At 41.8% G+C, this 27,951-nt stretch overlaps 2 protein-coding genes across 2 annotated transcripts in view; one reads left to right on the top strand and one right to left on the bottom strand.

Moving 5' to 3' along the window:
- Nucleotides 1-487: 487 nt before the first annotated feature.
- Nucleotides 488-10,513, bottom strand: cnnm1 (cyclin and CBS domain divalent metal cation transport mediator 1). The gene is made up of 10 exons (XM_028423323.1): nt 9,043-10,513; nt 5,572-5,715; nt 4,481-4,621; nt 4,230-4,399; nt 3,957-4,056; nt 2,555-2,700; nt 1,783-2,026; nt 1,141-1,245; nt 955-1,056; nt 488-573 (listed from the first exon to the last, which is right to left on the bottom strand). The coding sequence occupies exons 1-10, from the start codon at nt 10,511-10,513 to the stop codon at nt 488-490; spliced, it is 2,709 nt and encodes a 902-aa protein (XP_028279124.1).
- Nucleotides 10,514-14,084: 3,571 nt separating this feature from the next.
- The window catches only part of hpse2 (heparanase 2), a 43,531-nt gene continuing 29,664 nt past the window's right edge, over nt 14,085-27,951 (top strand). Inside the window, exons 1-4 of the mRNA XM_028423417.1 lie at nt 14,085-14,120; nt 14,194-14,523; nt 15,963-16,117; nt 16,705-16,866. Of these exons, the coding sequence (XP_028279218.1) occupies nt 14,237-14,523; nt 15,963-16,117; nt 16,705-16,866 (604 nt within the window). The 5' untranslated portion in view covers nt 14,085-14,120; nt 14,194-14,236. The remainder of the gene's footprint in view (nt 14,121-14,193; nt 14,524-15,962; nt 16,118-16,704; nt 16,867-27,951) is intronic.

Raw genomic sequence — 27,951 nt, 5'->3', positions numbered from 1 at the left:
TGTGTTGGCAGTAGGTGGCACCATTATGGCAACGTTAGAACAGCTCCCTGTGCAAACAACGTTTTCAGTATGTGGGAACTGTCTTCAATATGTAATAAATAGAATAGTTTTAAGTGGCTCAGATACTATTTAAAGGACCTCCACATGTACTGTAGAGATTAAATGAAATGATTAAATGTTAACAATATAAATATGACTACCATGGACAAGGCTTGCACCATTAAAACCTGCTGGGATCACCACAGTCCAATGTAAGGCTGGATATAAATCCAATGCTATATTGTTTAGCTTTATCCAATCAAAGCAGGCAGAAAGGGGCCAGAATGTGTCACGGGGGACCTGAGTATTATCGATGGCTACAGAGAGAATGGCTCAGTCTCAGTGAGAGTCTATGTAGGGGCAGTAGTAGTTAATGAGGATACCCAGTGGATGATGGAGAGGAAGAGGGTGTATGTATGCTTCACCCCTCTTCCTTAGTGCTGCTGTGCTAGCTCGTCACTGGTGGCTGCTCTGAACCTTCTTCCAAACTCTTCCTCTCCTCTCCATCCCGAGACCTTTTCCTCCTCTTGTTACCTAGAAACAGAGAAGAGCAGAATTTAACTACGTGCCCGTAACTGCATCAACCTCTTTGACGATCGCATCACATGTAAGACCTTTAATTATACCTCACATTCATCATGAAGTGAAATAACGACAGCTGTGTGAAACAGCACAACCTCTGATGCTTAAGTAAAAACTAAGTGAGTCATACTGTAGCCGAGCCAACAAGGACAGCTGCATCTGGGTAATGTGTTCGGCAGGAAGCAGTAGGTTTGCTGAGAGGGACACGACACATCACCTGTTGCTAAGATACACGCAGCACTATTGCTAGGTCTTTCAGAAAAGTTTGGGCACATCTGACAGTGTGTGTGGGCTTGCTGTCAGATCGGTGTTCGTGACAAATTGCTCACTCACTCAGTTTACGCAACAGCTTCTTTCCTATATTCTCCTCAGAGCTAGACAGAGACAGCGAGCTGATGAAGGGAGAGGTGGAGGGCTGAGACTCTGTAGGCACATCTGTGAAAGAGAAAGTAAAGAGAAGACTGTTGAAAAAGAGGGCAACATACAGAGGAACATGTCAACGGTTTAACATGCACGCACCATTCTCTCCACCACTTTCCGGTCGATCTTCGTGGATGTATGGAATCTCCTCCATGCGAAGGAAAACTGAGTCATTTGGACTCCTCTGCCCATCAGACTTACTGCCTGTGAAGAGACAGTCAGGACTTAAGTAGGCACACAACAGCAGCAGCATGTTTGTTACTCTGCCTATAGAGGGAGGTAGAGCGCTTATTATCAATCCGTTTTAGGGTTCTCAGTTTATTAGGTTATATTTATCAATGATTTTATGATCAGTACAAGTTTCAAATTAGAACTATGACCAGTGGGGGCAGCATAAATCTGTGATGCTGTGGATGAACATAAATCCTGATGGTATAGTACTGTAAACTTCTCTTTTATTGACAACCCATGGAACCATCTGTCCTGTGATTTTTCTCACCAGCAGACACACAAACTGGGTGGTGTGTTACACACAGCGTAGGACAGATTGTATCTGGGAAATCCTTTAAGCTTTGAAACCAGTACAGATTGGTTGATCCCATGTTTGCATCAGTTTTTGAGGGAGCCATTATATCTGAGTTATTCTTTTCTTGTGTCATATAGGTAGTAAATAAATCATTAGAACTGCTGCTACAGACGTGCATGAGATTCTTAGAATTAACAGACAATGTTAATACTTACGGACAATGCGGTTTCTTTCATTGAGCTGGGAGGTGTTGCAAAGGCCACCATGGGGATGCAGATGTGCAAGGCGTGCCAGCCCCAGTCGTGTGTGTGTGTGCGTTAGTGGCAGGGCAATGCTGTGTGAGCGAGCCTCTGTGGCGGATGGCCTCCCTTTAGCATCAGGATCCAGAGGGTCTGGAGTCTGAGGGGAGCTGTCCATCCTGGAGGCTGTCAGGGCATTCTGGTAGTGGTTCTTGGTGATCTGTGTGCACCAAGAAAGGACGCACTATAAGACTGTGTGTGTGTGTGTGTGTGTGTGTGTGTGTGTGTGTGTGTGTGTGTGTGTGTGTGTGTGTGTGTGTGTGGCTCTCTTCATACTGTATATAAACCCTGTGCATGTGGACAGGAGCACTGTATTTGGAGAAAGGGGTGAAATCAGAGGGCACATCCATCATATAAGGCTGAAATATTCATGGCGAAATTGGAGCTCAATTATCCCAGTGATTAAAGGAAAAAAGGCGTATGGAGAGGAAAGTGAGGGACAGGATGTCTGTGTTCAGTCAGGATCAGGGATTAGGACATATCAAAGGCAAAAACTGCAGCAGAGGAAGAATAAGCACTTTGGGAAATTTTGAAGATTTAATGGAGGGAGCTTAAAAGCGCAGTTTGGTTGTGGTCCCAATTTCTGCCCTCAGTAAGTCGGAAATTAGAGATTTAATAGAGTTTATAACAACAGTATTTTATTTTCATGTGGTTTTCTGCGTGTGTGTGAAGGCTTTATGTTTGCTACCTTAATGATCTGCAGGTCTGTGAGCTGACGGACAGAGTAGTCTGGTAAATATAACCCTCCTCCTGTAGTGAGCTGACCCACACTGCCTCCACTCAGCAGTGAATCTGACTGGTTCAGACCACTGCCCCGGGAACTGTACCTCTGACCTGAGCAGAACAGAGGAAAACATACTTTCAGTGCATTACCCACTTTAAAGAAAAAAACTAATCCAAGGTGCCAGCTCGCTGTGTCTGATGAGAAGAGGGTTTAAAACATGCCCAAGGGACAACCTGGGAAATTCACTCCAGCAATGTTTCGCCATGGACTGTGTCGACACCACTTCCACCCAGTGAGGTCCGTCGACATGGGATATTCTGGGATAGAAGGGGAGTGCTGCTGGTGAAGTACTGTGGTAAAGGGTCACACTATAATTAGGGCCTTTTAAACTGATTTCTGAGAGAGCTACAGGAGAAAATCAAGAAGATTCAGTATGTGGAGCTGACTGGAGGAGTGCTCTTCCCCCATTAACAACACTCCAGTCCGTGCACAGTGCACAGCGGTGATGACTGAACGGCACAACTTGTTGCCTAACCACCCTGTTCTCCTGAGTTGGCACAATCAGATCTGTTCCCTGAGACAAAGAAGGAGCTTAGAGGTCACCATTTTGACATAGATACTGCTCTGCACACTCTCTTCTACAAATAAGCTATTTGTGTGCTCCACAACTGCAGGACTAAATGCAGCAGAGGACAATGTTGGAAAGGATAATTTATCACAGTGGCCACAAACTCCATCACCCTTTCCTGCGTCTTTTATAAAAGAGCAGACATCCAGTGGACATACTTAGAACATACACACATTATTATGAAAGGTAATAAAGGTCGTTTCAGTTCATCTATCCTTTGCATAGATTTGAGGTTAGGGCTGCCTAGCTGCATGCTATTACTGGCACTTTTATTGTAGAGCCATGACTCGGTGAAGAGAGAAAAAACTGAAAATGCTCTTTTGAGTTCTGCTTAAGGGTAAATTCTTAATCATCAGTGATGTCATAAGAAGGGATTTTCAGATATTTAATGGGGCCTTCCAAATAGCTTTAAGCTCTACCCTGAACATCACATATATGCAAAATGTGCACACCACCACAAGAAGTGAAGGAGAGAGAATGAAAGACAGGCTCTGTGCCTGCTCTGCAGTCTTAGCTGGATTTTATATAATCCTGCGCAGGTCATGTCCCTCCACTGGGAAATTCTCTGAGATCACTTCTTTTAATTACTTACTTCCCACGGCTGCTGCTGCTGCTGACACTACACAGGCACTGGGTGGCATTTAAGCTGAAGGAACATTTCCACTACTGACACTGCAATGTTTTACACATCTGCTGTCACTAGTAGAATTATTGATCCATTTTTGCTTCCATACTTACCAATTGGCAGCGGTGGGATAAGTGCTGGCATGCCATAATAGGAGAACGCTCCATTTTCAAAGCGGAGTGCCTCCTTTCCGATCTCTACCTCCACCCGTCCCTGTAACATTAGCACAGCCATTTACATGGATCAGGTCAGAGCTATGCACTTATAATCTCAACAGTGAATTGATTAGTCATCTAATGGAGCTGCCCACACAGGAAACATGCATCAAAACAACATCAGACAATGAAGTGATTAATTTATGTAATGAGTTTTTTTAGGAGGACTACCTGTAGGATGAGGATGAAGTAGTCGACAGGTTTGTTTCTTTGGAAGAGGTAGTGTTGAGGAGCATGTTTGTTCTTGGGGTTGAACTTGAGTTCTTGCACAACGCTGGGGTGTTTTATGAGACGCAGCAAGATCTTTTCTGACAGGTGGCACGGCCTGAACGGCTCCACTTCTACAACAGAAGCAAAAACACATGAAAATGAGCCCAAAGCACTCTGAGTGCTGTCAGACACACACACACACAGAATGCTACCTGTGGCCAAGAAGCGGTGTGTCGCAAGCAACAGCTGTGGTGAGATCTTCACCTTCAGCTCATTTTCTGCCACTTTGAAGATAGAGAAATCCTGCTGCTTCCGTTCATGGTTGGACACTCTCCTTTTGGTCCGATTATCAGCTGTGAACACGCACACATAGGGAATGATATCAACTGCATGGCATACAGTGCAGAGTTCACATTTCATACACGCTCTGATGAAAGCTGGGGGAGGTTTTCATTATGTTTGCCTCACTAGATGTGCCACATACGTCCTGTATATATTTTTTTTTCGCACTGCGAGGACGTAGCAGCTACTTTTGCTGACCTCATTAGTTGTTGCTGCTCTATGTATCTACAGCTTGAGCTAAAGCACTGATGCAAACACACCTCTAACTGATAAATTGACTTATCCTCAGCAGATGCAAGGGGAATTAATATGAACTATTCTATTACCATAGCAGGAACAGCTGGTGCTATAAAGGCCTGAAGTGCAAAGTCTGCAGAGATTAGCACCCTCTGTACTATATACACACAGAATTATGCACTTGCACACACAAAACTGTAGAGTCTATGAGCACAAGTGCAGCCATGGCAGAACCCACTCTAGTTTAAACACTCTGCATGTAATTAAAATTGTAGGACACTTCAAAATTTTATGTTGATGGCCTGTGGGAGCCGGAGTTTGTCTACTGTAGAATATTTTGTCTTACGTTGAGGCAGCAAACAGTACTATTCGGTAAGTGAAAAGAAAGATACGGTATGAAAGGAGTTGGAATCTGGATTCCTCTCAGCGCAGAGCATTTCCAGCCAATTAAAAATGAGCAGATTATGTGGTGATTATCTGTGAGACTGGGACATTTATTCACATTATTTAATTATGCATTAGAGCGGAGCTGGGAACAACAGGGGAGAGGAGGTGGGATCAATAGTTTAATGAGAAAACAGGGGAGTGGATAGAAGGTAAATATCTGAACTGTCAGCTGCTGAGAGATAAAATCTATTCAGTATGACAAATGGAAATAATAATCATAATACAATTGATTCCCTGCTAATGCATTCGTGATTCGGAACACTGTGTTTATACATACTGTAAAGGTCTGTCTCATCCACAATCTCTGACTTGATGATCTCTTCTATGACGTCCTCCAGGGTGACGATGCCCATCACTTCATAGAAGGGGTCTCCTTCGCCTTCGCTGTTCACCCTCTGCACCACGGCTAGGTGAGACTTCCCTGAGTTTCATCACAACAGAATGATGTTTTTTTTAAAATGCTGCTCATGCATCAGAGTTAACGTCAGTGGATAAAAATATCTCAAGCCTCCAACTGGAACTGTGCAGTCAAGATGAAAATCAGCATTAATACACCAGCTGGAGCTGAGAGACTATAAACACAGGAGAGATCTACTTTAGAGGTTGAGATTTTGACATGATGCCAGTGTGTGTGCGTGAGAGAGAGAGACAGACAGACAGACAGACAGACAAACAGACAGAGAGACAGACCCAGACGAGAAGTAAGTGGACATTGGGGGATTAGTCTGGAGACATTTTGACAGTTTGGAAGACTGAGCCCTTACGTAAACAGTGAGATTATGCAATCAGTCTGGGGATGCCTACATCTGCTGAATAAACTGCCCATGCTGCTGCCACCTCTGTAAACACACACACACACACACACACACACACTTTACACGTCCATGAACAAACCTCGCCTGCCCACTCAGAGCTCCCGATCACTCAGTGTTAAGTTGAGCATGACAAGCCTGCCAGACGTGGTGACATCACTCGCCAACAGCAACTCTGCAATCATTTGATAAAGCGAATGTGACAAGAAGTTGCCAATGAACATAGTCGTCACAAGGAGAGGAGAAAAATGTCCATGAGCGCATGACCAAAAAACAAAAAAAAAAACACTATTTTCTTTAAAGGAGCAGATATTAATGTACATTTTATTGCCTTGTCGCCATAACCCATGTGTGTCTCTTCTGCTTACGTCAAGTCAGCTTGGTGACCGCATACGTTATCCAACCAAATTCATGATGTCACTATAGAACAGCAGTCTCATTTTGAACAGAATCAGTGGCTCATACGAGATGGGCCGATTTAGGGGATCACTGCCAGGGGATAAAATGGATCAAAAGCTTTAATCCACAGGCGACAAGGGGTGAAAAAAACAAACAAAAAACTTTGATTGACCTGACAGGCATCAATCTCCAAACGGGAGACACAGGCTGTGTGAGATTGGCTGAGATAGCAAGGTTGTTCTCAGGGGCTCAGGTCAGCTTGTCTGAAGAGCTCAGGTGAGTCAGAGGTGGATTTGCCCTCAGACACTGATGTCCCCAGGCGTTGCATTACATAACTTGTGTGTTACATAATACTCTTGCAGCACGGCACACAGGCTGACTTAACCAGACTTGCATACACGAGCCCGGGGCCAAACCGGGACCTCCATGAATGTCCATTTTGCATTTGTTTCTGCTCTAGTGGTTTCCCAGGCTCCTGCAAGTCTGTGTTTGAAATCCATGTGCTGTTTTAAATATGTTAAGTTTTCTGCAACAATTACAACCTTAAACTACTATAAAGAAAAATGCAGCAACTGTATTCCTCGCTGTTTTCCACACATGTACATGCAACAACTTCTTCATCTTTAACATAAAAATATCACCACGCTTTATCTCCTCCATGCTGATGCTCCTGAATTTTATCTGCAGGGTGTCTCTGCCTTCAGTCTGGTCTTCAAAGAAAATCCAGCTCACTTATGTGAAGATCAGGTGATTTACTCAAATCAAAAATATTCCACCTTTTAGTTGTTTCAGACCTGTGTTTAAGATTGCTCCACTGCTGAGTGATGAAACTTTCCCCCTGAGTTGCTGCTTAAAATAGCCATAACAGAAGAGATGTGGCACAAGTTCTTCCATGTTTCTCCACATTTTCTTTCTTTTTTTTAAATATTTTTTTTTACAAATTGTCTCTGAGCTTTGTTTGTTGTTAAATAATTCTGTGGTTTTGCATTCTGCATCGAGTCTTCTGAAGTCATGTAAACATATACTACGTCTCAGAATGTCCCCCAGGCTGTCCAATCACAGCTTTTCTTCAGTGTGCAACTGGTTTTCAAAATATCATTTGCAGCCTAAAAAAATCATTGATTTAGGTCTTACTGACTGAACTGTAGTTATCTTTTTCACGTTTTCATTTTCTTGAGACAAGGAGAATCTGACAGTCCAATTGCTTTAAGTATAAAGTTGGGGAAAAAACAGTCCGGTTATTTACAGTCTGGACTGAATGTTTGTGTACAACATTGCAGTAATGATGACATTTCTATTCTTTTCTCTCTCACAGAACCACCCATCACCCTTCTCAGTGAGACATAGACAGCTTCTAGTCTGGCTTCCTGAACAGCAGGAGTCTTTATTTCCAAGAGAGCATAGCAGGAAGGAGTCAAAAAAAAAAAAGAAGGGAAAGGTTGGCACTGAATTTTTCATGGTTGCTCTGCAGGCTTGCGTGGCAATGACCTACAGTACAGGCAGGAAGGAGCTTCAAAGGTCAGTGTGATGACAATTAAGAGGACACAAATAATGTAAAGGTGAGAGCATCTTCCACCTTGTATATAAACAACACACAAAGAATATGGAGTCGGGTGTGAGCCCAGCAATATCCTTCATAATCCTGAGCAAGATGAAGAATTAGACCTTCTGACCTGTAAGTGGCAATCTAATTTGTGACTCTGGCATCTGCTGCTTCCAACTGACTCTGCTGAGCTGTCTTTGTCAATGAAGCAGATTTACATCTTAATCCCTCCACCATAAACCAATGTCAATGAAATCCTTACATAAGAGTGGTGCCAGCAGCAGTGCCTCTTATATGTGACATTGTCAGTGCTGTTTGCTACTGGGCATTGATTTCAAACCAAGCTAAGGGCTAACAAGACTGACGACAGTCCCCAGAGAGATGCTGCAACACACTTTTGCTCAATAGTGAACAGATGCTATCATTGCTTGTGCATGAGAGCTACTCATCAGCAAAGGGTTATCAGACAAAAGAGAAAGAGGTGACAGTCAGTGCCTCAAAGTTACATTACAGTCTGGAGATGATAACTGATGCACATAAAGCATGGGTGCAGGGGCCAGGTGAAGTTCACAGTGTTGTCATGGGAAAATCACTTAAATCTCTCTCATCACATAAATTCTTGACACAACCCTATTCTAGTCCTTGGTAGCCTCTAACCTCTGGCTGAACCAAACCCACTGTGTGACACAGTATCAGATTTCACATATGGCTTTCACTGCTCTGGGGATCAAAGGGCTTTACTGGCAGCCCCACTTTAAGCCAAAGTACTGATGTACACACTGACGTCTGCTCTGAAAATGTACTTTTTAAGTGCACACAGTTGCTTCAAAGAACATTTAGATGGTTGGAAGCTGCTTGCTCTAAAACATATGGTGGCTCACACACACACACAAACACACAGCATTGGCTTCTTACTCATAAGTCTCATATAAGTAGTGGACATGTAAAGACTGAGTGAATGGGGGAGCTGTTTGCAGAGAGTGATGTTAGTTACCTCTCTTGAATTCCTCCAGCATTACATCCAGCTTGGTGTCACTGAAGACGCAGTGCATGGGGTGCTTGTAAAACTGAGTAATTGTTTTCAGTGGAGTGCAGTCGTCAGGATCCACGAAGGCCAGGTCTTTGACAAAAAGGATATCTACGATGTTGGACCTCTCGTTCTCGTATACCGGGATACGGGTGAAACCGCTCTGCATTACGTCGGACATGGTGCAGAAGTCCAGCACGGCATCAGAGGACAGCATATAGCAGTCTGACAGTGGGGTCAGCACATCCTCCACCGTCTTGGTCCTGAGCTCAAGGGCTCCCTGGATAATGTTGAGCTCTTCTTTGACTAGGTCGTGATAGGGGTCTGTGACACGCAACATGGCCACAAGTTTCTCTCTTGTGTAAAAGCTGCTGATTTCCTGGTGCAGCATGATGTCCAGAATCTTGGAGACTGGGTAAGCGATGGGGAAAAACACCATCATCAGGAGGCGGGTCGCGCAGAGGGTCTTGGAGGCGATGGCGAGGCTGTGCCTGGAAGCCACGGAGTGAGGTAAGATCTCGCCAATAAAGAAAATTCCAAAAGTACACGAGGCAGTGGAGAGAGCAGTCATTCCTAAAATCTGGCACATCCACACTACAAAGCATGTGTTTGTAAGTACGTTTCCCAGCACCACTGTGCAGAGGATGTAGTTTCCATGTTTACGCACTGACTCTATTTTCCGTGCGTATTTCTGTTCCTTCTCTGTGCCACTGTTCTGCAGGACCCGCAGCTCCACGGGGTCCAAAGCCAGCATGCTGATGTTCAGTCCGCTGCAAAGTGCAGAGAGCCCCAATAGGAGGACTGAGACTCCTGCCTGGAGCCAAACATCTGCCTCCGGAGGTCTTTCCACCACCGCCAACCAGAAGTCTTTGGTGCTGAAGTGTTCCCATTTTACTCCATCAAACGCGCACATGGAGTAGTATTTGATTACCTCGTCTCTGCGCAGGTCTTTGGCGAGCAGCTCCACCAAAACTGAATTGTGACTTGTGGTGGACCTGAAAGAGCCCAGCAACTCGATATCAGAGCTCCGGGCGTTCTCCTCTTCACACGGATTCCCTCTGGACCGAAGTCGCCGCTCCGCATCCCCACTATCCACGCCTGGTTCCTCTATAAATGCGATCCATGGAGCGGCAGGTGCAGCGTCAGGTTTGCCGCTGATGTTCAGACTGTTAGGATGGTCGGTAGCTGGAGATGCGGAGTAGTAAACCCTCAGCATGAAGCGGGTCCCCTCAGTTGCCTTTAGTATTCCGTCCTGCACGGACAGCTCTCCGCTTTGGGTGTCCTCGGGCCGGACGCCGAGTAGGGCTGCAGTCGGAACCGACAGAAGGGAGAGGGTGACGGTGAGAAGGAGGAGAATGTGCCGGTGCGGATGCAGGATGCAGCAGAGAGCATCCGCAGCATCCGCAGCCATCATGCTGAATGAACTACTGAAGGGCATGGGAGAAGTGGATCACGTGGTCTGCGGATGGGATGGATGGAGCAGCTGGGTGGTATGTTACACACACACACACACACAGAGAGAGAGAGATTCACGCATAGATGGGGGTACCTTAAATATAAATGACCCTGACGTAGGCTTGTCCTATTTGCTTTCTCTCTCTTTCTAAAAATAGACAGCACGGCAGGAAATGCCCAAACATGAATAATGAATATGATCCAGCACTCAGCAGCAGACGACCCTGCAATGCACAAGCAAAAGAAGAGGAGAAAGACACCCCGGCATGGCGTGTGTGCTGTCAGTAATAGTTTGGGACTTGCAACATCCTGCAGCTAAGACGCATTTTGTGTCTTTGCTGTTTTGAGGTCTCCACTAGATGGCAGTATTATCACAACCCAGTGCAACCCAAAGCTGCTGCAGTTTGTCCATCAGAGTTTGGAAATACAAGTTACAGTGTGTTTCTTCGGCATAACATTAGTTTAACTCCAGGAATTCTCAACCCTTAAAGAACACTGCTTGTAATCTCTTGAAACATTTTAGAGAAATCTGGGGCTATCACATTAAACTTTTCTAACCTATGGGATATCTTACAACCTATTTAAGGACCGAGATGACCTCACATGACTTTATAAAAGGTCAGTATAGCAAAATACTGTCCAAAAGAAAAATACTATTATGTTTGTTTGAGCTTTTAGTGCTGATATGTCTTTATGGCAGTGAGCCGGATTTAGGAAGCTGCTTCTATTCTCCACTTTACACACTTTGCTCTCCATCAGATCTATGTGAAGAAAATACATTATAGGCTGCTTGAGAACAAAACTATTCGTTGAAAGTTAAAAACCTAACGAATCATGCGAAAGAGCATCCGACTTTCACATATTGGGAAACTTTCTTAACGGATTAAATCCCAAAAGTTCCAAGTATTTTGGTTTGTTTAGTAAAAAATCTAACTTTAAATAAAACCGGACATGCATTCTTAAAAAAAACGTATCGTATCTGAATATTCTGCACGTGTTAAACTACATTTAGAATAGCAAAGTTTGACGACACTGAAGGTACTGAGGGTGGCCAATAACGCATTTAAATAAAAGCAGCTGTTAATGTCCCAACGAAACCCGCTCATAACGCTCTCCGGAACATTTCAGTGCATTAGTGTGTTTCTCTACAGGTAAAGTTTGCTCCTTTTTTCCGAGTAAAAACTAGACGCACAAACAGTATATTTATAACACGACAGCAAAAACAAAATCCAGAAAAAAAGTCCAATTTAATGAAGCTTACCAACATGTTGCTGAACAATGTTATGAAATGCAGAGAGTTTAAGAATCACACAGACTGAGCACATTTTCTATTCTTTCAGTTTATCTTTCCAATTGAATAACCGATAAATTATGGGCGTGGATGGACTCGTTTAGAGAACTGGACGGTCTGTGTTTTAGCTGCCTATATCTTTGGATATTTTTCATAATTAAGAAGGCTCTTATTCAAAAAATGAAGTCGGAATAAATTAAAGTGAGAATCACATGTCCAAAGTTATAATTGGAGTTCATATATATATATGTTTCTCTCTATTTTTAAATATTCTGCTGTGTGTGTGTGTGTGTGTGTGTGTGGTGCAAATCTTAGTCTGAAACTGCCCAAAAACAAGAAAAGAAATTACTAAAAAAACTTTTCCATCACTGTCGATTTGTAAAGGAGTCAAATACAAGTGAACATTCATCAAATCAGTGGAGACCGACAGAGTACAGAAATAGACTCTGCACACAGGTCATTTCCTGTTCAAAATAGTACAAAAGTAAAGATGTTTCGTTTTTGCTTGTTCAAAAGTGACATGCTACATATCTTCAAATGCAGTTTAAAGTCAATTCAAGACCTCATCACCCATAAATACACTCATTAGAGCTAACTTCATTAAAGCTAAATATCTTTCCCCAAGCACAAAATCTTTGGTTATAACTGTTGGTCCTTTTGGAAACATGTTAACTGTGATGTGTAGATGTGCCAAAATGACAACATGGAAACAGACTTTTAGTTCTCTGCTGGATTTCTTCGCAGACAGGCCGAAAAGGAAAAATCCTGTCTGTTCCATCTTTGTGTAATAACACAGTGCCGTTTCTTCCAAAGGAGTGACGCAGGTTTATGTGCCAGAACAATTTGTCCTTTAAAAAGCACCTCGCAGTGACTTCAGGCACCTCGGATAATTCTGTGTGTGTCCTTCGTGAGTAGGTGTTGTAGGCCTGGATAAAAGACATTAAACCAGGCTTCACTTGACTCATTTTCCATCATCCTGTTTGCTGCTCATCTGTGAGACACCCGTGACCTTAAACGACCACCTCGCTACACTGACCGCCCGAGGAGAGTCTGGCGCACTGCGCCCTGGAGAAATCACAAGACTGCACTTTGTTTGGCGTGTTTTTGCGCACCAGTGCCCCACGAACATCTGGACCGAAAAGTCATATAAAGACTTTATAGGTGAGTTCCATGTGTAGGAACTTAAATCCCAAATTGGTTTTGAATGTTTCTGATAAAGGGCCAAATATTCATTTTGCCATCTCCAAATGTCATCTTAAAAATGTGCAATCAATCAGTTATTTGTCAAAATAAGCCTCAACAATGAACATAAAATATGCTGTTGACAAGATTGTATCTGTTCTTGTTTTGAAGTAGTACTTTTGTTCTCTTGAACCGCAGCCTGGAGATTCTTGTAGTCCTAATATCATCAATTTTCTCTCGGAACATTTAATTTACAATGTGCAGTTGGGAAAATAGGCAACTGTGACCTTCAGACAGCTGTGATCTCAAGTGGTCATTTCTGAGCGTGTTGCGCAGCTGACAACATGAGTTTAAAGGAGTGTAAGGTGGATCACACAGTTTAAGTGACTTTAACCTCAGCTGCATCCCCAGACAGACTTTTGGACAGTCTGTAATGACTCTACAGCTCAATCATGTATTCTCTTTTTACATGCTGCGTTTGCGCAATTCAGTTTTATTTATGTAGCACCTTTTACAAGCAAAATTGTCTCTATAGGTGCTTTACAGAGACCCAGAGCCTGAACCCCTAAGCAAGCAGACAGTGGCAAAGAAAAGCTCCCCTTTAACAGAAAGAAAGAAGGAAAGAAAGAAAGAAAGAGGAAACCATTTCACACCAACCTCTCTATAAATCAATGATCGTTAGCTTTATATTATTTCTGTTTTTTTTAAGCCTTCATATCACCTTTTATCAGACCTGACATAAATGTGCGTATCTTAGCCTTTGCTTAAATTTCAAAAGTACATTCGACTGTTGAACAATTTCAAACACAATTCTAGAAAATAATCATTTAATCAGAACATTGTCAACATTTAGAGGACGCTGGATCCTCGCCTATTAAGACTAAATTGTTAACCTTTAAGCCATGAAAACTACTTTTTATAATCAGAGCCTACCTCTGAGAACCTTAGAGGGGCGGTGCTGCCTCCTCTCCTCCTCCCAGCTTCTGGCTCTTACAAACGGGAAGGCTGGCTCGGGGCGTGCGCTCTTGTGTGCAGCTCCCAAAATACTCAGAGGGGCGGGGGGCAAAGGGGGTGAGACAGCTAGACAGGAAGACAGATCCAGATCGATCAGACTGAGGTAAAGAACCGCCATCGAACTTCGCTGCAACAGAGTTTGAGTAATATTTGACTCCTCTCTTCCCACCTTTAAGCCTCATTACGCGCAGTGATCCATCTGCTCTCCAAACCAAGAAGATGCCCAAATCGCCACCGTGCGTATTCCCATGGTCCTCCTTGTGGCTGGCATCTTTGATTACTTTGGTGGTGCAGTCGGTGCTCTCTTCCTCCTATTCCTCTTCTTCTTCTGCCTCCTCTACGTACCAGAGACCTGCAGCCGGTGGGAAGAGACCGGGTTTTATGGAGAGAACATTGATTCTCCTGGATGTCAACACCCGCAGCCCGATAAGAGTCCTCAACGACAACTTCCTTTCGTTGCAGCTGGACCCCTCGATCATTAAAGACGGCTGGCTGGACTTTCTGAGGTACCTTGTCGTCTCACCATCAACATCGATCTGTTTGGCTATCCGCCTCGGAAATGTTTGATGGTTCTTTTATTCATTACGCACACAGCCACGTTGCCTGAGTTGCCATGGGGTTCTCCAGCACGTTTCCTCCTCACTCGTGGAGCTGAGAGGTCCATTGCTCCTCAGTGATTTTGGCTGAGGATGGCAAAGTTCAGAGCGAATCAGATGAGCTGAGAGTAAAGTTACTTCAAAGTCTATCCACGTGGGGCTTGTTGATGTTAGACTAGTTTGCACTGTATATAGATACATTTATATCAAGATAGATAAAAACATGTTTATTAATTTGTTGGAAAATGTCCATTACATGAGAAAATAAGTCTAGCTTGAGACTTTATTTATTCATTTTATAAATATCTACAAATGCTATATTACACACTCCCTATTTGTTCAAATGGAGACATTTTTCTGTGACCTTTAATGATTTCTGTGACTGAACCGAACAGTCTGAATCTATATCCGGTGCCACTGTTGCATTATCAGGACATTATAAAAACTAACATTTATAAATAATCAAAACTTATTATCATGAGCACTTACTCCCATATTTGACTCAGCACTGTGTGACTTAAGAGTTAGGGCGGATGCAATAATATCAGAAAGTTTCAAATTCATCAGAAACGGTATTTAAGCTACTGACATAATTAAGAGAGCTCTACACTTTAACATCTAAAAGTAAATATATGAAAACATTTTAATTTCAGTTTTACCACAGGTCATTTCTTTAGACGGAGCTCACGCTTTGCACAATTTTAAAACTGTTTCCTTTTCTAGTTATTTATTGTTAAATGTTGTGTTAAGTAAAAAACTAGAACCAGGAGCGGCTCCTTCTCCAGGGCCTGCTGACCGTCACTTCATGGATCCTTCGTCATTTAGTGCTGAAGCCGAGTGCCACGTCGCCTGCAATGAAAAAAAAATCTGATTCACAATGGAATTATGGGAACATTATGAGCACTGAATATTACACACATTTATAAGCCTGTATAAAAACTGATATTAAATATATATTCTGCCGAGCCGTAGACACAAAGACTCGGCGTTTTTATTGATATCCAACTTACTGCTCACTGTATATCTGTAAGTCAATTTAAAAAAGTGGAGTCCACACCTTTCACAGCCTGCTGTTTTAACCCTAACCTCTTCAGGGTACAGTCCTGTCTTACCTGCTGCACCGTCTTCCAGCACCCTAGATTTGGGCCTGCTGAGGGGAAAAAAAGTGGACAGATGTCCCGCGGCGAGTTCAATGCTGACTGCACAAAAAAAGAACACTTAATTTTGTTTCAGTCTTTTTAACGTTATTTTTTAAATATTGGGGAATAAAAATATGAAGCGAGCAGGAGGACGTGTGCGCCTCAGAGCTGGATGCGCAGGCGGTAACTTGTGTTTCTGTGTCTGCGCAGCTCCAAGCGGCTCGTGACCCTGGCGCGCGGCCTCTCGCCTGCCTTCCTGCGGTTTGGGGGCAAGAGGACCGACTTCCTGCAGTTCAACAACCAGAAGAACCTGGCGAAGTTCCGAGGACCCGGACCAGACTACTACCTGAAGAACTACGAGGACGGTGAGTTTCCACGCTCCTGCTCTGCTTCTCTCCTCCGTGTGCTTGTTATTGAAGATGTGTAGGCGCCAGTTGTCTGCCGTGTCCGTGTTTTTCTTCTCTGTGAGTGAAATTTTGTGTAGAATCTTTCTTTCTTCGGACGGTTTGGTAGTTTGTTTATTTTTACGCACCGCTATTCATTTCTAAGAGCCACTAAACTACCAGTTTTTAAAGACGCCACTAAACGAATATAAACTATGGCGTTTAGAAAACTCTTTTGGCTTTTGCGCAGTTACCTGTAACACACTCTTAAGCTTTTGTTTAGCTAATAGCTTCTGATATTTAATCTCAGCTCATTAAATTGTGTGCACTAAAACAAAAATATTACAGTTTACCTGTGCCTTCATGCACCAAGATAACACCTCTTTAATCAGCTTAGCCTAAAAATGAAAACAGAAAACCGCATAAAGGCAAAGTAGAATTTCCACATTTTCTCATCTGACTTAAACACACACTTGATCCCACGTGAAATCAAATGTTTTTGAGACGTATGTGTGCTCAATCCGTGACAAATCTTGTGTTGTTGTTGTTGTTGTTGTGTTGGGTTGCAGATATAGTGCGCAGTGACATTGCGTTGGACAAACAGAAGGGCTGCAAAGTGGCCAACCACCCCGACATAATGCTGGAGCTGCAGAGGGAGAAGGCCGCCACCACACAGCTCGTCCTGCTGAAGGAGCAGCTGTCCAACATCTACAGCAACATTACAATAACAGGTAGGAGATCAGACACACACACACTCTCTCTCTCTATCAGTCTTTTTTAGTACCTTCTCATATCCTGATATATTTTCTTGACTTGTGTACTGAACATGACTACATGCAGTCGCACAAAGTTCAAAGCACGCCAGTGTAAACCATCAGCTTTCAGAATGACAAATGTAATTTGCAATGGAGGAATGTGGGGATGGATAGAAGGGGTGCAGCAGCAGAGGCTGGTAAACAGAGGACTGACAGTTTCACTGGTTACAGTTAACTCGACCTGACCGCAGAAGGAACTCTGGAGTCCTGATTTTGGGTGGGCTGCTCTTCCTATCTGTTATTGTGATTGACTGGAATGGAAATGAGGGTTTGCAGGAGAACAACATAAATGAGAAATAAGAAAAAGATGGAACTGGTATTGTGTATTTGGGATCGTCTTTGTATTGTTTTACAGAGCTGTAAATTCAACATTTCAGTTTGAATGGTTCAAAAAATAAAAAAAAATACTTTGGACTTTATGGAGAAAACATAAGGAACAGCGTTAAAAAACACAAATTCCCCTGTTAAACATAAATTGGAGCAACAACTATAGAAAAAAAATATGGAAGTCTTAACTGCCTTCTCAAACAGAAACACTTCATCCTCTTTAGCGTCTTGAAAAGTCAGTGGGTGGGGAGTGTTTTTATTTTTTAATCCAAAACAAAGAACCACCCAGAAAGTGAGTCCTGAAAGCCAGAGAGCTTGTGGAAAAGTAATTTTGCACTGCAATGATTCAGTCACAGAGAATAGATTAATTTACTGCTTATGGCAGCCAAAGTCATCCTTACAAAGCCTTTCAGTGTTTTAAGGTTTAGATGACACAGCAGTGACATGAAATATTGGGTCATCCGCAGTGAAGAGACATTGATGTATTACTTAAAACAAAGCATCCAAATCCACCTCAAGTGAACCCAATTGGATGTATCACTAATATTTTTGCACACACAGAACCAGGAGTGTATTTTTCACTTATGCAGACGGTCCCGCTCTGTGTGCTGCTGTGTGAGTGATTGAGGAAGAATTGAACAACATATCAGCTGCGTATTTTCAAATAGTCTCAAGTGCAACAGTCAAAACATGGCCTCATTGCATTTATCAAAGTAGGCAAATACATAGAAGAAGAATTTGGACCAACTCATTTGAGGGGTCAGTTCACAAGTTCGGGTCAGGAGTCGTGTACTGAAGCACCCTATCATTAATTTTGTTGTGTTGCAACTATGCTAAAAGACTGTTTGGCCTTCCAGCCTTTGATTTTGTCACTCTAGAAACTCAAGGGCATATTCAGATATCTATATTAAACATTGCAGTTTCCATTAGTTATAAATTGGGCATAATAATGATGTATTTTGTTATTGTTACACATTGTTTACATGAACAGAAACAGCATGCACTCCAGGATCAGTAATGTAGATGTCACTGCTTAATTCATTCAGCAACTTTAGGCTGAACCTCTGCCGTACCACAACAGTCTTATAATGATAACCTGATGTTGTTTTCATATTTCCCCTTCTCTGCATCGTCACACTGTTATTATGTGAATTGTTGTCTCTCGAGAAAAATAACTAATAAAACCACAATCAGGACAACTAGCCTCTGTCTCACACATGTGGTACAGTGCTAATGTTCCTCAAAATTAAGACCACATTTCCCATAAACCCCGCTGCTTCCTGTAACAAAGAGGATGTGACCGCTCGCTCACTTTGCTGAGCAGCAGCAGCAGCAGCAGCACGGAGGCCAACAGAGGTAACCGGTCACCTCTCTGTGATAGTCAAGTTAAAATAAACACGGCTAGAGATTTACTGATAATAAATTATGTGCAATGCTTTTAAGCCTATTCTTCTGTTGTTTGAAGACTGTCATTGCTTTGGTTAAATGCCTGAAATTTCTTTACAATCCGTTTTGCAGGTGGGAATAAGATAAAATATAATTTGAAAATATTGGTGCAGTAACTTATGGTAAAAATAAATCACAGCTAAATGTTATTTTCCTACATTCTAGACATTTTGTGAATCATTTTGCAGATTGATTAGGACCCTGTGGAAGATTTTTTTATTGTTTTTTAATCTGATGTCCCGGTGTGATGGTTTCCATTAAAGGGTAGAAGTGGAGTTGAGAGTGGCTCCATGCTGTTCCTGAGCAGGTGCTGTGGAGGGGACAAAGCCAAGCAAAAGGACTTTATTTACTCAGAGATGATTTACTGTGAAATAAGAGTTCTTATTCTTCCAGCCACAGACACAAGCTACAGGTCTGGCTATGGAAAATATTGTTTAAAGGTCTAAAGGACATTTTTCAAAAATGTTGTTTGTCAATGTGGAGCTGCTGTTTTCTTTTTATTATGGTAGAAGAATTGGAATTTAATATATAGTGAGTGCTACAGTGGGGAAATCAGTCAGCATAATAAACACTGATTGAACATGTGGACATGTTATTGTCTCATTAGTAAGTTGTGTAAAGTAGAATCTGTGCAAAAACTAGAGTACAGAGGCACCGAGGATGTGTTAAAATATGGTCTGGTAACAATTAGTCAACGTTCACTGTGTGTGTGTGTGAAAGCAGGTGGTGTTTGAAGGGCCTCTGACAGTCTCACTCCATCCTTTTCCACTCACCACTGTCTGACCTTTGACCCAGGCTTGTTAGAGCTATCAGTAATGGGGCCACTCCGAGTTAACATGCACACACACATACAGCAGGGGAATTAAGTTGAGAAATTACCCCGACCTCAGACGAGGTCATGGCAAGCGTCATTTCATGTCTCTCTGCTGGAGTGTGTCCCTCCATCAGGGATCACTTCCTCATTTTTCCTCTCTCTCTCTCTGTCTTCCCTCCATCCATCTCTTTTGCTCCACAGCGCTCCCTAATTTTCTCTCTTATGTTTACTGTTAGTTTAGTTTTGTATATTGTGACTTCATGTGAGGGACCCGTGTTTATTTGACGCTTCAGAAAATGAGGCAGTCAGTCCGTTCAACTTGTGACCTCAAAGGCCTCGTTCGTGTGTTTATGGCTCAAGGGATCAACACAACTCAATTTTGGAAATTCTTATACTGTGTTATTCTTGTCGTCCAAGACCGGCTGATCAATATTTACGAACACGGACAAAAAGAAAATCTTTGCACAGCAGAGAAACTAGAGAAGCAAGAGTCAAACATAGGATGTTATCAGTTATAAGGTCTGCATGTGAGTCAGTGAATAGCAAAGTTGTTTTGCTGTTTCTTTTGGAAGTATCAAGGATTTCAGTGTTTTCTTTGATTTTTCAGAGATAGGAAAACGTTGCACACAAATGAAAAGAATACATCATTTAATCAGTTGGAGCAAAAGACAGAGTGTGTTTATGTGTCTAGCTGAAAATGGCTGCACTAACAGGGCATCATCATGCCTGCACAGTGATGGATAAACATTGGTATGTGCATACATCTTGTTGCTGTTTGGCCAGTTATTTAATGTTTTGGATGAAAACAGTTTCTGTAGGGGAGGAGGGGGACGCTGGGTAGAGAGGTCACTTGAGATGAGGTTTATGAAGACATCTCTTTTTTTAAATGAACTTATTAAAGACACAAAGCTAATTTTTCACTGGATGTAACCACGTTTAAGGAGAGCACATTTTGTAAAGTGAGAATGGCATGAATGTATTATTAGTGTGGGGTTCTTTAATAATCTGAATTTAGTTGGTTGCTATGGTTTGTATATAGTATATAGTTTAAAAAATTACTCAAAAAGTTGAAACACTTGGACATTTTTTGGATTTATGCATATAAATGTAGCCTCAGAGCACAGACTATTCAATATATATAACCAGGTTTTAGTTGGAGGCGTCACACTAAACATTATTTTAATATGCGATGAGTCAAAAGCTGGCTTTGTGATCAGTCAGATGGTTTGCAGCCTGACATCATGACTTCTCCTCTCTTTAGGCTGATCTCACATGCATAGTATCGGGTGACACGAATGTTTATGGTGTCTAATCAGTTGTTAAGTTTAAGCAAACATTGCTGAGAGTACATCAGACACTAATACCTGAGCCCCTCTCTTTGAACTGACACAGAGGCGCAGCAGAAGCCTCTTAGTGAGAGCAGCAGGGCTACACCGAGAGGAAACATGAGAAGAATGACGCTATAGAAAACACATAAGGAGTGTGAAAGAAGATTAATGCTGCCATTCATTCAGAACAAATGCACACGTGCAGCACAACCATTTTTTTTTCAATGGAAGAAGAGGCTACAAAATATGAGACGTTCTGATACCAGGTTTTCTTTCTCAGCTTTGAGTACTTCCACTGCATTTCTATGGATTGATATTGCTATTGTATGGCTGAGATTGAAATGTTTGGAAAACATGAAGAAATCACAGAATGAATGGGCTTTCCAGAATTATGCAGTATTCATAGAATTTGTATAGAAAGCAGACACTGCCAGGCGCTCCTGCTGTTGTGCTTTATGTGACACTGTAACTGATGTATTTGATGCAAAATCTAGATCTCTTTTGTGAGCACTCAGTCTAATTATTAAAATTTCAGTGTGCAAAGCTGACTAGCAGCGGAGAGGACTGGTTCATGTCCCCGGGAATAAGCATGATGAGTCATTAAACAGGACGGCAGAAGGTTAAAAATCTGGAAAGACAAACATTAGCAGCAGGCACAGAACAGAGAATTCACTGCGAACATCTGTGAGCGGCTTCAAAACAAACGGGCACAGCTGCCTAGAGCGCCTCTGGTTATAACTTTGTGTTTTTAGTCATTTGAAAATCGAACCATATTTTCTTGCATCAGTGGGAAACGTGCTCCATCCTTCCTATTAGTTCTGCTACACGACTCCTCCCAGCCTTTCATCCAGGCTTTTTTTTTAATCTCATGTTGAAACTTGAAATGTTTCTGAGCACACAGGGCGCACGTTGGGATGGTTTCAGTGTTTGGCGTTGCGGCTACTTCAGCACCGGTCCGTCTCCACTTCATTTCTGAATGCAGATTTATGAGAGTTTCTCCTGCCAAGTTTCACACTGTAACACTACAGTGCAGCCAGTTGCCATGTCGGCAGGAGAATGAATATAATCTGCTTTGATTTGTTGATAGCCGTAATGATATTATTGGATATGAGCAGCCATTGTGGATCTTGGACTGACCAGGGGTAAAACAAAGAACATTAGAGGTTGTGTGTATGTTTTTACACATTACGGATTGCCAGACTGTTTGCTTTATTGTACTATTAAAAGAAGAGAAGCTGGAAACCTGCAGCGCTGTCCTGCCAACAACTGAGGCGAGTCAAGAGCGCAGTGTTTTTATACAAATACATTAAGAGTTGGAACATCATCAAATACATAGAGTGACCTTGAGCAGTGGTTTCAAACTATGAGCTGTTTAACAGAAGTTTCTGTGTCCCTGGCTTTTCCCTGTAATAATGTGCCATAAAATTAATAGTCTAGTAATATTTACGATAACTTAATTATTTTCCATGTAAATGCTGCTTCAGTAAATGCACTTCCAAGTATTTTGTATGGATGTTTTCTTTTTTAAAACATTTTTCTGCATGTTTGTCAGAAATTAATAACAGAAAAAACAATACTCAAAATAATGCTGATACAAGCAGTAAAGAAATCTATCAATCTTTTTGAATGAATATTCTCTAAATTAACATTGAAATGTGATTCCAAGTCAGAATACATTCTGGTTTTCATGAGAGATTATTTGTGGTATTTTGTTAAACAATGCTGACAATGATCACACACTGATTCTGATTCATTAGAACCAGACCAAGCTGGGATGGACAAATTGTAATCGTGGAATGTGGTGGTTTCTTGGAACACTGAAACCAATAGCAGTCTGACAATCATCAGCCTGGCAGCTACACAACAAACTGAAAAAGAGACATCCATATCACCATCGGAATGAACAAATTAAAAATCTAATGGATGTTATTAATTGCATTATCAGTCGATGTCTGTTTGAAACAGCTCTCTCTGCAGATGCACCTAAGGCTTCATACATTTGTGGTTTCCGAGGATTTAGTTCACTGCATTTGTCCTCTCAGCACCATGTGCAACTTTTTAGCGCAGTAGTGTTTAAAGTCATGTCATTTAAAGTGCATCTCTAATGACGTGCATTCTTTAAATAGCTTCTATGATTAGATTTACTCATGTTCATGTACACAGCGAAAAGGTTTGGATCCAGAATTTGGCCCTGCGGCACAACATTGTAGAGTTTCACACATGGAGGCCTGGTATCTTCAGACAAAAGAGCTCTGTTAGAACACCACTAAATATAACATCACATGACCTTTTATTTTTACATTTTATGTGCATTTGGCTGAATTTATACTCTGCTTTTTTCCAGTTGTAGCTGTCAGTTTACAATTATCAGCAGTGATGTAAGCTCAGCGTGACAAACTCTTGATTGCCATCTTTCCGCCGTTGTTTTTACTTCACTCTTTCCACATGGCCTGCACAGATCCAGAAATGTCTGTTTTGCCTCGATCGGAGGAATACCTAGTGTTTAAATCATGGATGGACATAACGTGTAATTCCATGTGCTTGCAATATGCCTCAAGACAAGTGCCAGCAACCTGCAAACGAATGTCATTTTAATAGCCTGATGCATGGGAAATGTTTGAAAGCAGTCCTTCCTCTCCTATGATTGTTTGCCATGACATCCAACCTCCACATTTTCCCTCAGAACTCTAGAAAACATACGTTTTGTGTCAGATTTCAAATCAGGGCACTGTGTTCTTCACTTCTCTAAGTCAGGGTGTACCAGTGGGATGGACCTGTAGCTGCAACACTGGTACTTCTTCAGTGTGTGTGTGTGTCTGCTCTGTTCGGGTCCAGATGAAGTTGTTATCCTGAGGGGAAACATGCCTCCTTCATTACCAGCGAGACACATTTTATTTCCTTAATTTGACTCTTAGGCTGTCGTCCATTATTTATGAGATTGCACTGTGTGTGTGCACGCACATGTGTGTGCGTGTGTGTGTACGCCTGTCCGTATGTATTTATTGTGTGTAAAGTTTGTACTGGACTAAGGGGCTAGTAAGGGGTTTGAAGGTTGTAACCACTGTTTAGGGAGGTAATTTAAGCTGGTGTTTAAGAATGTTACGCTAATGTTTCTCCTTTCAACTATTTACACTGGAATTTAACACAGTCATTAGCATCACACAAATGCTTGCAGCATTTCGGCACGTGTGTGTGCATGCACTTCAGGAGGGCATCTTCTTTTCCTTGTAGTTAAAGAAGGATCAGAAGACTCCAGCATATATTAAGCATGAACACACAGGTAACTTCTATGTTTTTAATTTAATTTGACTAAATGCAGTACTGATTTTATGCTTTTACTCTTATGGTGATCCGATGGCATTGTCTACATGATTTGCCTTCCAGATCATTTCTGTTTGTTAGATTTAGTGGCGGCAATGGAGCTTAATCCTGGTTGACACATAGAACAGGAAAAAAAGGTACAAGAGGCACGACAATCTAGCTAGTTAACAGCAAAGCCATGATGGAGAACATGACTGATCAACACAACACTGTTAAGTTAACAAAGTTAAAGATCATTTTTTTCCTGTAGAATAGATTATTCCCTAATACTGTTAGCATGAATCTAACAGGACACTTACAGTCTGATGTCCTAAAGCCTGAACCTCCCAGTTTAACATTATCAACATCACAAGAGTCTGTTCTTTATCTAGTTTGTATCCAACATGGTAGCTTCACTTAAGTTTTCTATCTTGATCAAGTGTTTGTTATCTTTTAATTCACTCTTCTAAATGTGTAAGTTTTCCTGCCAGTGTTCACCCTGCAACACGAGGGACATTAATCTCACTGTGTCAAAGGCCCCCCCAATATATTACTGTAAACTTCAAAAAACATTGCTTGCATAAGAGCCTGGCCTGTTTCTCTTCTGGCCACTTGTGAATCCTCTTTAATTCTGCTCTTTTTTTTTTGACTTGGAGCATATGGCTGGTTGGATTGTGTTGGACCTTGTCAGAGGCCATCTATCACTCCATGGTGTCCTGCTGAGCTGGAGATTCACAGCACAGCTCTCAGTCCTCAAAATGAGAAAACAAGAGCGCGAGTGAACTAAGTAAGATTAAGAGAGCAGAGCGAGGGAAGGAAAGGGGGAATGGAAAGTGTGAGAAATGAAATAACAGGACAGATGAGGAGAAAAAAGAAAAGAAGGGGTAAAAAGAGCAAAGAAAGACCAAAACTTAAAGATGAATAAAACATTTTCTACTCATTTGAGACCAACAAAGAGTGTTTCTTTAGTTTTTCCTCTGAACCAGTCTATTTACTATTCCAACCAGCTTTGGCAGTTTGGATCTGTCGACCAAGCCAACACCTGTGGTCTAAAACTGCGCCTTCAAGGTTGAGCAAACCTGTAAGTGCCCGGGGTTCAGTAGCTTCACAAGTGTTCGACTTCCCAACAGCCTTAGAGCACAAATAACATCTCTGAAGCTCTCTTATGAAAACATATTTAACAAAAGGGTGTTTCCAAAAACCTTTCACAACCCACTAACTCGCATCAATTCCTGGTTACCTCTGACACTCACAGATGGAAAACAGTGAATGTTTCATATTAATACTGTGGCATCAAAAGTGCACACTTCTAAAAATAACTCCATATACTTGAAGTGTTTCTGCGGTGTTTCTATTCAAATAGATGATTTTTACTGCTTCAAACCTGCAATTTGTTTATAAAACGCTTGGAGGGGGAAAAAAAAAATCAATAATTGAGAAAACATGTTGTGGACGGGTTGAAAGAAAGAAACGAAAGCTCTACTTTCTCCAGAGGCATCGCTGCTGGTCGTCTCTGACCTCTGACCCTCACATGAAACGACAACATGTAATTGCCTCAGAGGGAGATGTGAAGAAGCAACTTCCTAATTATCCTGTGTGAAGAGCTCTGAAAACATCCGTCTGTTACTTGTTAAAAAAGTCAAATTGTATTCATGAGCATGAAACGCATTACTTATCGAGAGTCATCTGTGTACTGTGTTTCTATCCGGTATCCCTTGGTTTTAAGAATATACAGTGAGTGAGTTGCCTGAGAATGGAATTGAATGCACTGAAAATAGAGAGCATTCATTAATTCGAATGCAGCTCATAATGATGTGCTTCTGCATTCAGGTCAGGATCTACATTATTCAGTCTGACATTCACCTTTTGGCAGTTTAAGACAAATTGAACAAACTGACACATTTATTCTTCTGAATTCCTGACATGCAACATGAATATGCAGCATCATGCACAGCTGTAAAAGAAGCACATTGCTAACCAGTGAGAAAGTGTCTGTGATCCTGAAGCCTTATTATCTCCAAGCCTGATTAGCACGAGTTGTTTGTTGTTGTTGTTGTTGTTTTTAATCATACAATTAAAAGCCAAGGCAAGATCCTGAGGGGAAAAAAAAAATCCTGAATTTTTTTTTTAGAAATGGCCGCCCTACAGGTGCCCAGCTACCTTCCAAAACAATGATTCACTGCAGTCTTTGTCAAACAAACAGCCAAATAACAAACAACTCTGCTATCCAAACAACATAATCCAGAGTTCCAGGAAAGAGACGATCGTTTTACATTTTTGTTTGTTGTGAAAGATACTGATTACTGAACAACTTTTGGTAGTAATGGAGTACAGTGTGGTTGTTTTGTTGTTTCCAGCTGAAAAATAAAGAGTTGAAAAAAATACCCATATGAGAGAGAAGCATGATGGGCTGTGTGTTTTGGTCAGATAGAGCTTTGAATTAAGTTTTAAAGGCTGAACCCACATTTCTGTCAGTGCCTGGATTCTTGTTTGTTTGTAAATCTTAAAAAAATATGTTATGTTAGAAACTTGGACGGACACATATGGAAGCCAGTTTAGGCTTTGGCTGCGAGGATGGTTAACCTATTTTTACAAATAGCGGTTTGGCTACAACTTGAGATCAGTCACCTTCGAAAACTTTATTGGCTCATTAGAGGGGTAATGGAAGCTTAATGTTAGATGTGTGACCAAATTGTTTTCTCTCTCATTTGCCAGTCTCTCTCTTTGTTTCTGTTTTTGTTAATTGGACTAAGTATCCAGTAATTGGAGCTTTTGGTTTTTATTTGGGGATTTTATTAGATGCGGCTGATGGATGGTTACAAGATGACAGAGAAAATATGTGAAGTATTTTATGGCCTTTCATCACTTAGGCACTGCAGCACATTTAAAGCATATTTAATTTGTTTCTTAACAGTAATATACAACTGTTTATGGTGCTGTAAAGGAATTAAGATAGATGAAAGAAAAAAACTTGACTGGACTCACAACCACTTCTCTCTCAAGTGTTAAAGCCTCCTCTAGCTGGTTGCCCTTAAAGCCCTTTTACTCTAAGGCGATGGGATTTTGAAGGAACCCTGGTCTGTGGGACAATGCACTATGTTATTGAAGGAATTTTATAAGTCCATAAGTGTGTAATGAAATTTGCCTCGGTTAGAGGAGTGAAGCACGGAAAGGCAAAGTGGAATTGAATTTTCGGTGGTATTTTCCTCAGACCTGCATTCCCTTAGGGAGTGTACAGGACTGCTCACAGTGGCCCAGGCAAGAAGAGGCCAAGTGAAATCTTTTCCTGAGGTTTTGAACTTTTGCTGTGAATGGCAGGAGCCGACACCTCTAACCAGGACCAGATGTCTGGCTGGCTTTGGCTTGGCCTGGTCCTTCCCCTGGCAGAGGAGAAAACCCAGGGTAGGACTGAGCCAGCATGCCCCACTCGCAGCAATAATAGCCTGGCTCATGCATGGCTTGCTCTTGTTGAAGTCCACGCTCCCTTCTGTGGGTCCAGAGAAGGCAAGGGAACAAAGCGGACTCTGACTTTAGCATCACAGTGTTAAAGTGATGCTGCAGGTGTTTCTGCTCTGGAAAGTAGGTGACAGAAACCATCGCCTGCTTTATAAATATATATATATATATCCATCCCTTTTTAAGATCATGCACTCTAAAGTTAACAGTTCAAATTAAACATTGTCACAGAAAAGTTTTAAAACAAGCCCTGTGCATTAGGCTTTGGGATATTTGTCATGTTTGAAGCAGATTTATCATGCACATTTTATATTAAAAAAATATGATTTG

The sequence above is a fragment of the Parambassis ranga genome, chromosome 15, assembly GCF_900634625.1.
Source record: "Parambassis ranga chromosome 15, fParRan2.1, whole genome shotgun sequence".
Classification (NCBI taxonomy): Eukaryota; Metazoa; Chordata; class Actinopteri; family Ambassidae; genus Parambassis; species Parambassis ranga.
The sequence above is the reverse complement of the archived record's forward strand: the minus strand, read 5'-3'. Positions and strand labels throughout refer to the sequence as shown.

Bases quoted from the DNA above. Each gene is read 5' to 3' on its own strand.
- cnnm1 (XM_028423323.1), bottom strand. From the start codon at position 10,513: ATGCCCTTCAGTAGTTCATTCAGCATGATGGCTGCGGATGCTGCGGAT. The intron at 4,400-4,480 runs GTAGCATTCTGT...CTTCTGTTGTAG, and splicing joins ACACCGCTTCTTGGCCACAG to AAGTGGAGCCGTTCAGGCCG. The intron at 2,701-3,956 runs GTAAGTATGGAA...TGTTCTGCTCAG, and splicing joins TATCCCACCGCTGCCAATTG to GTCAGAGGTACAGTTCCCGG.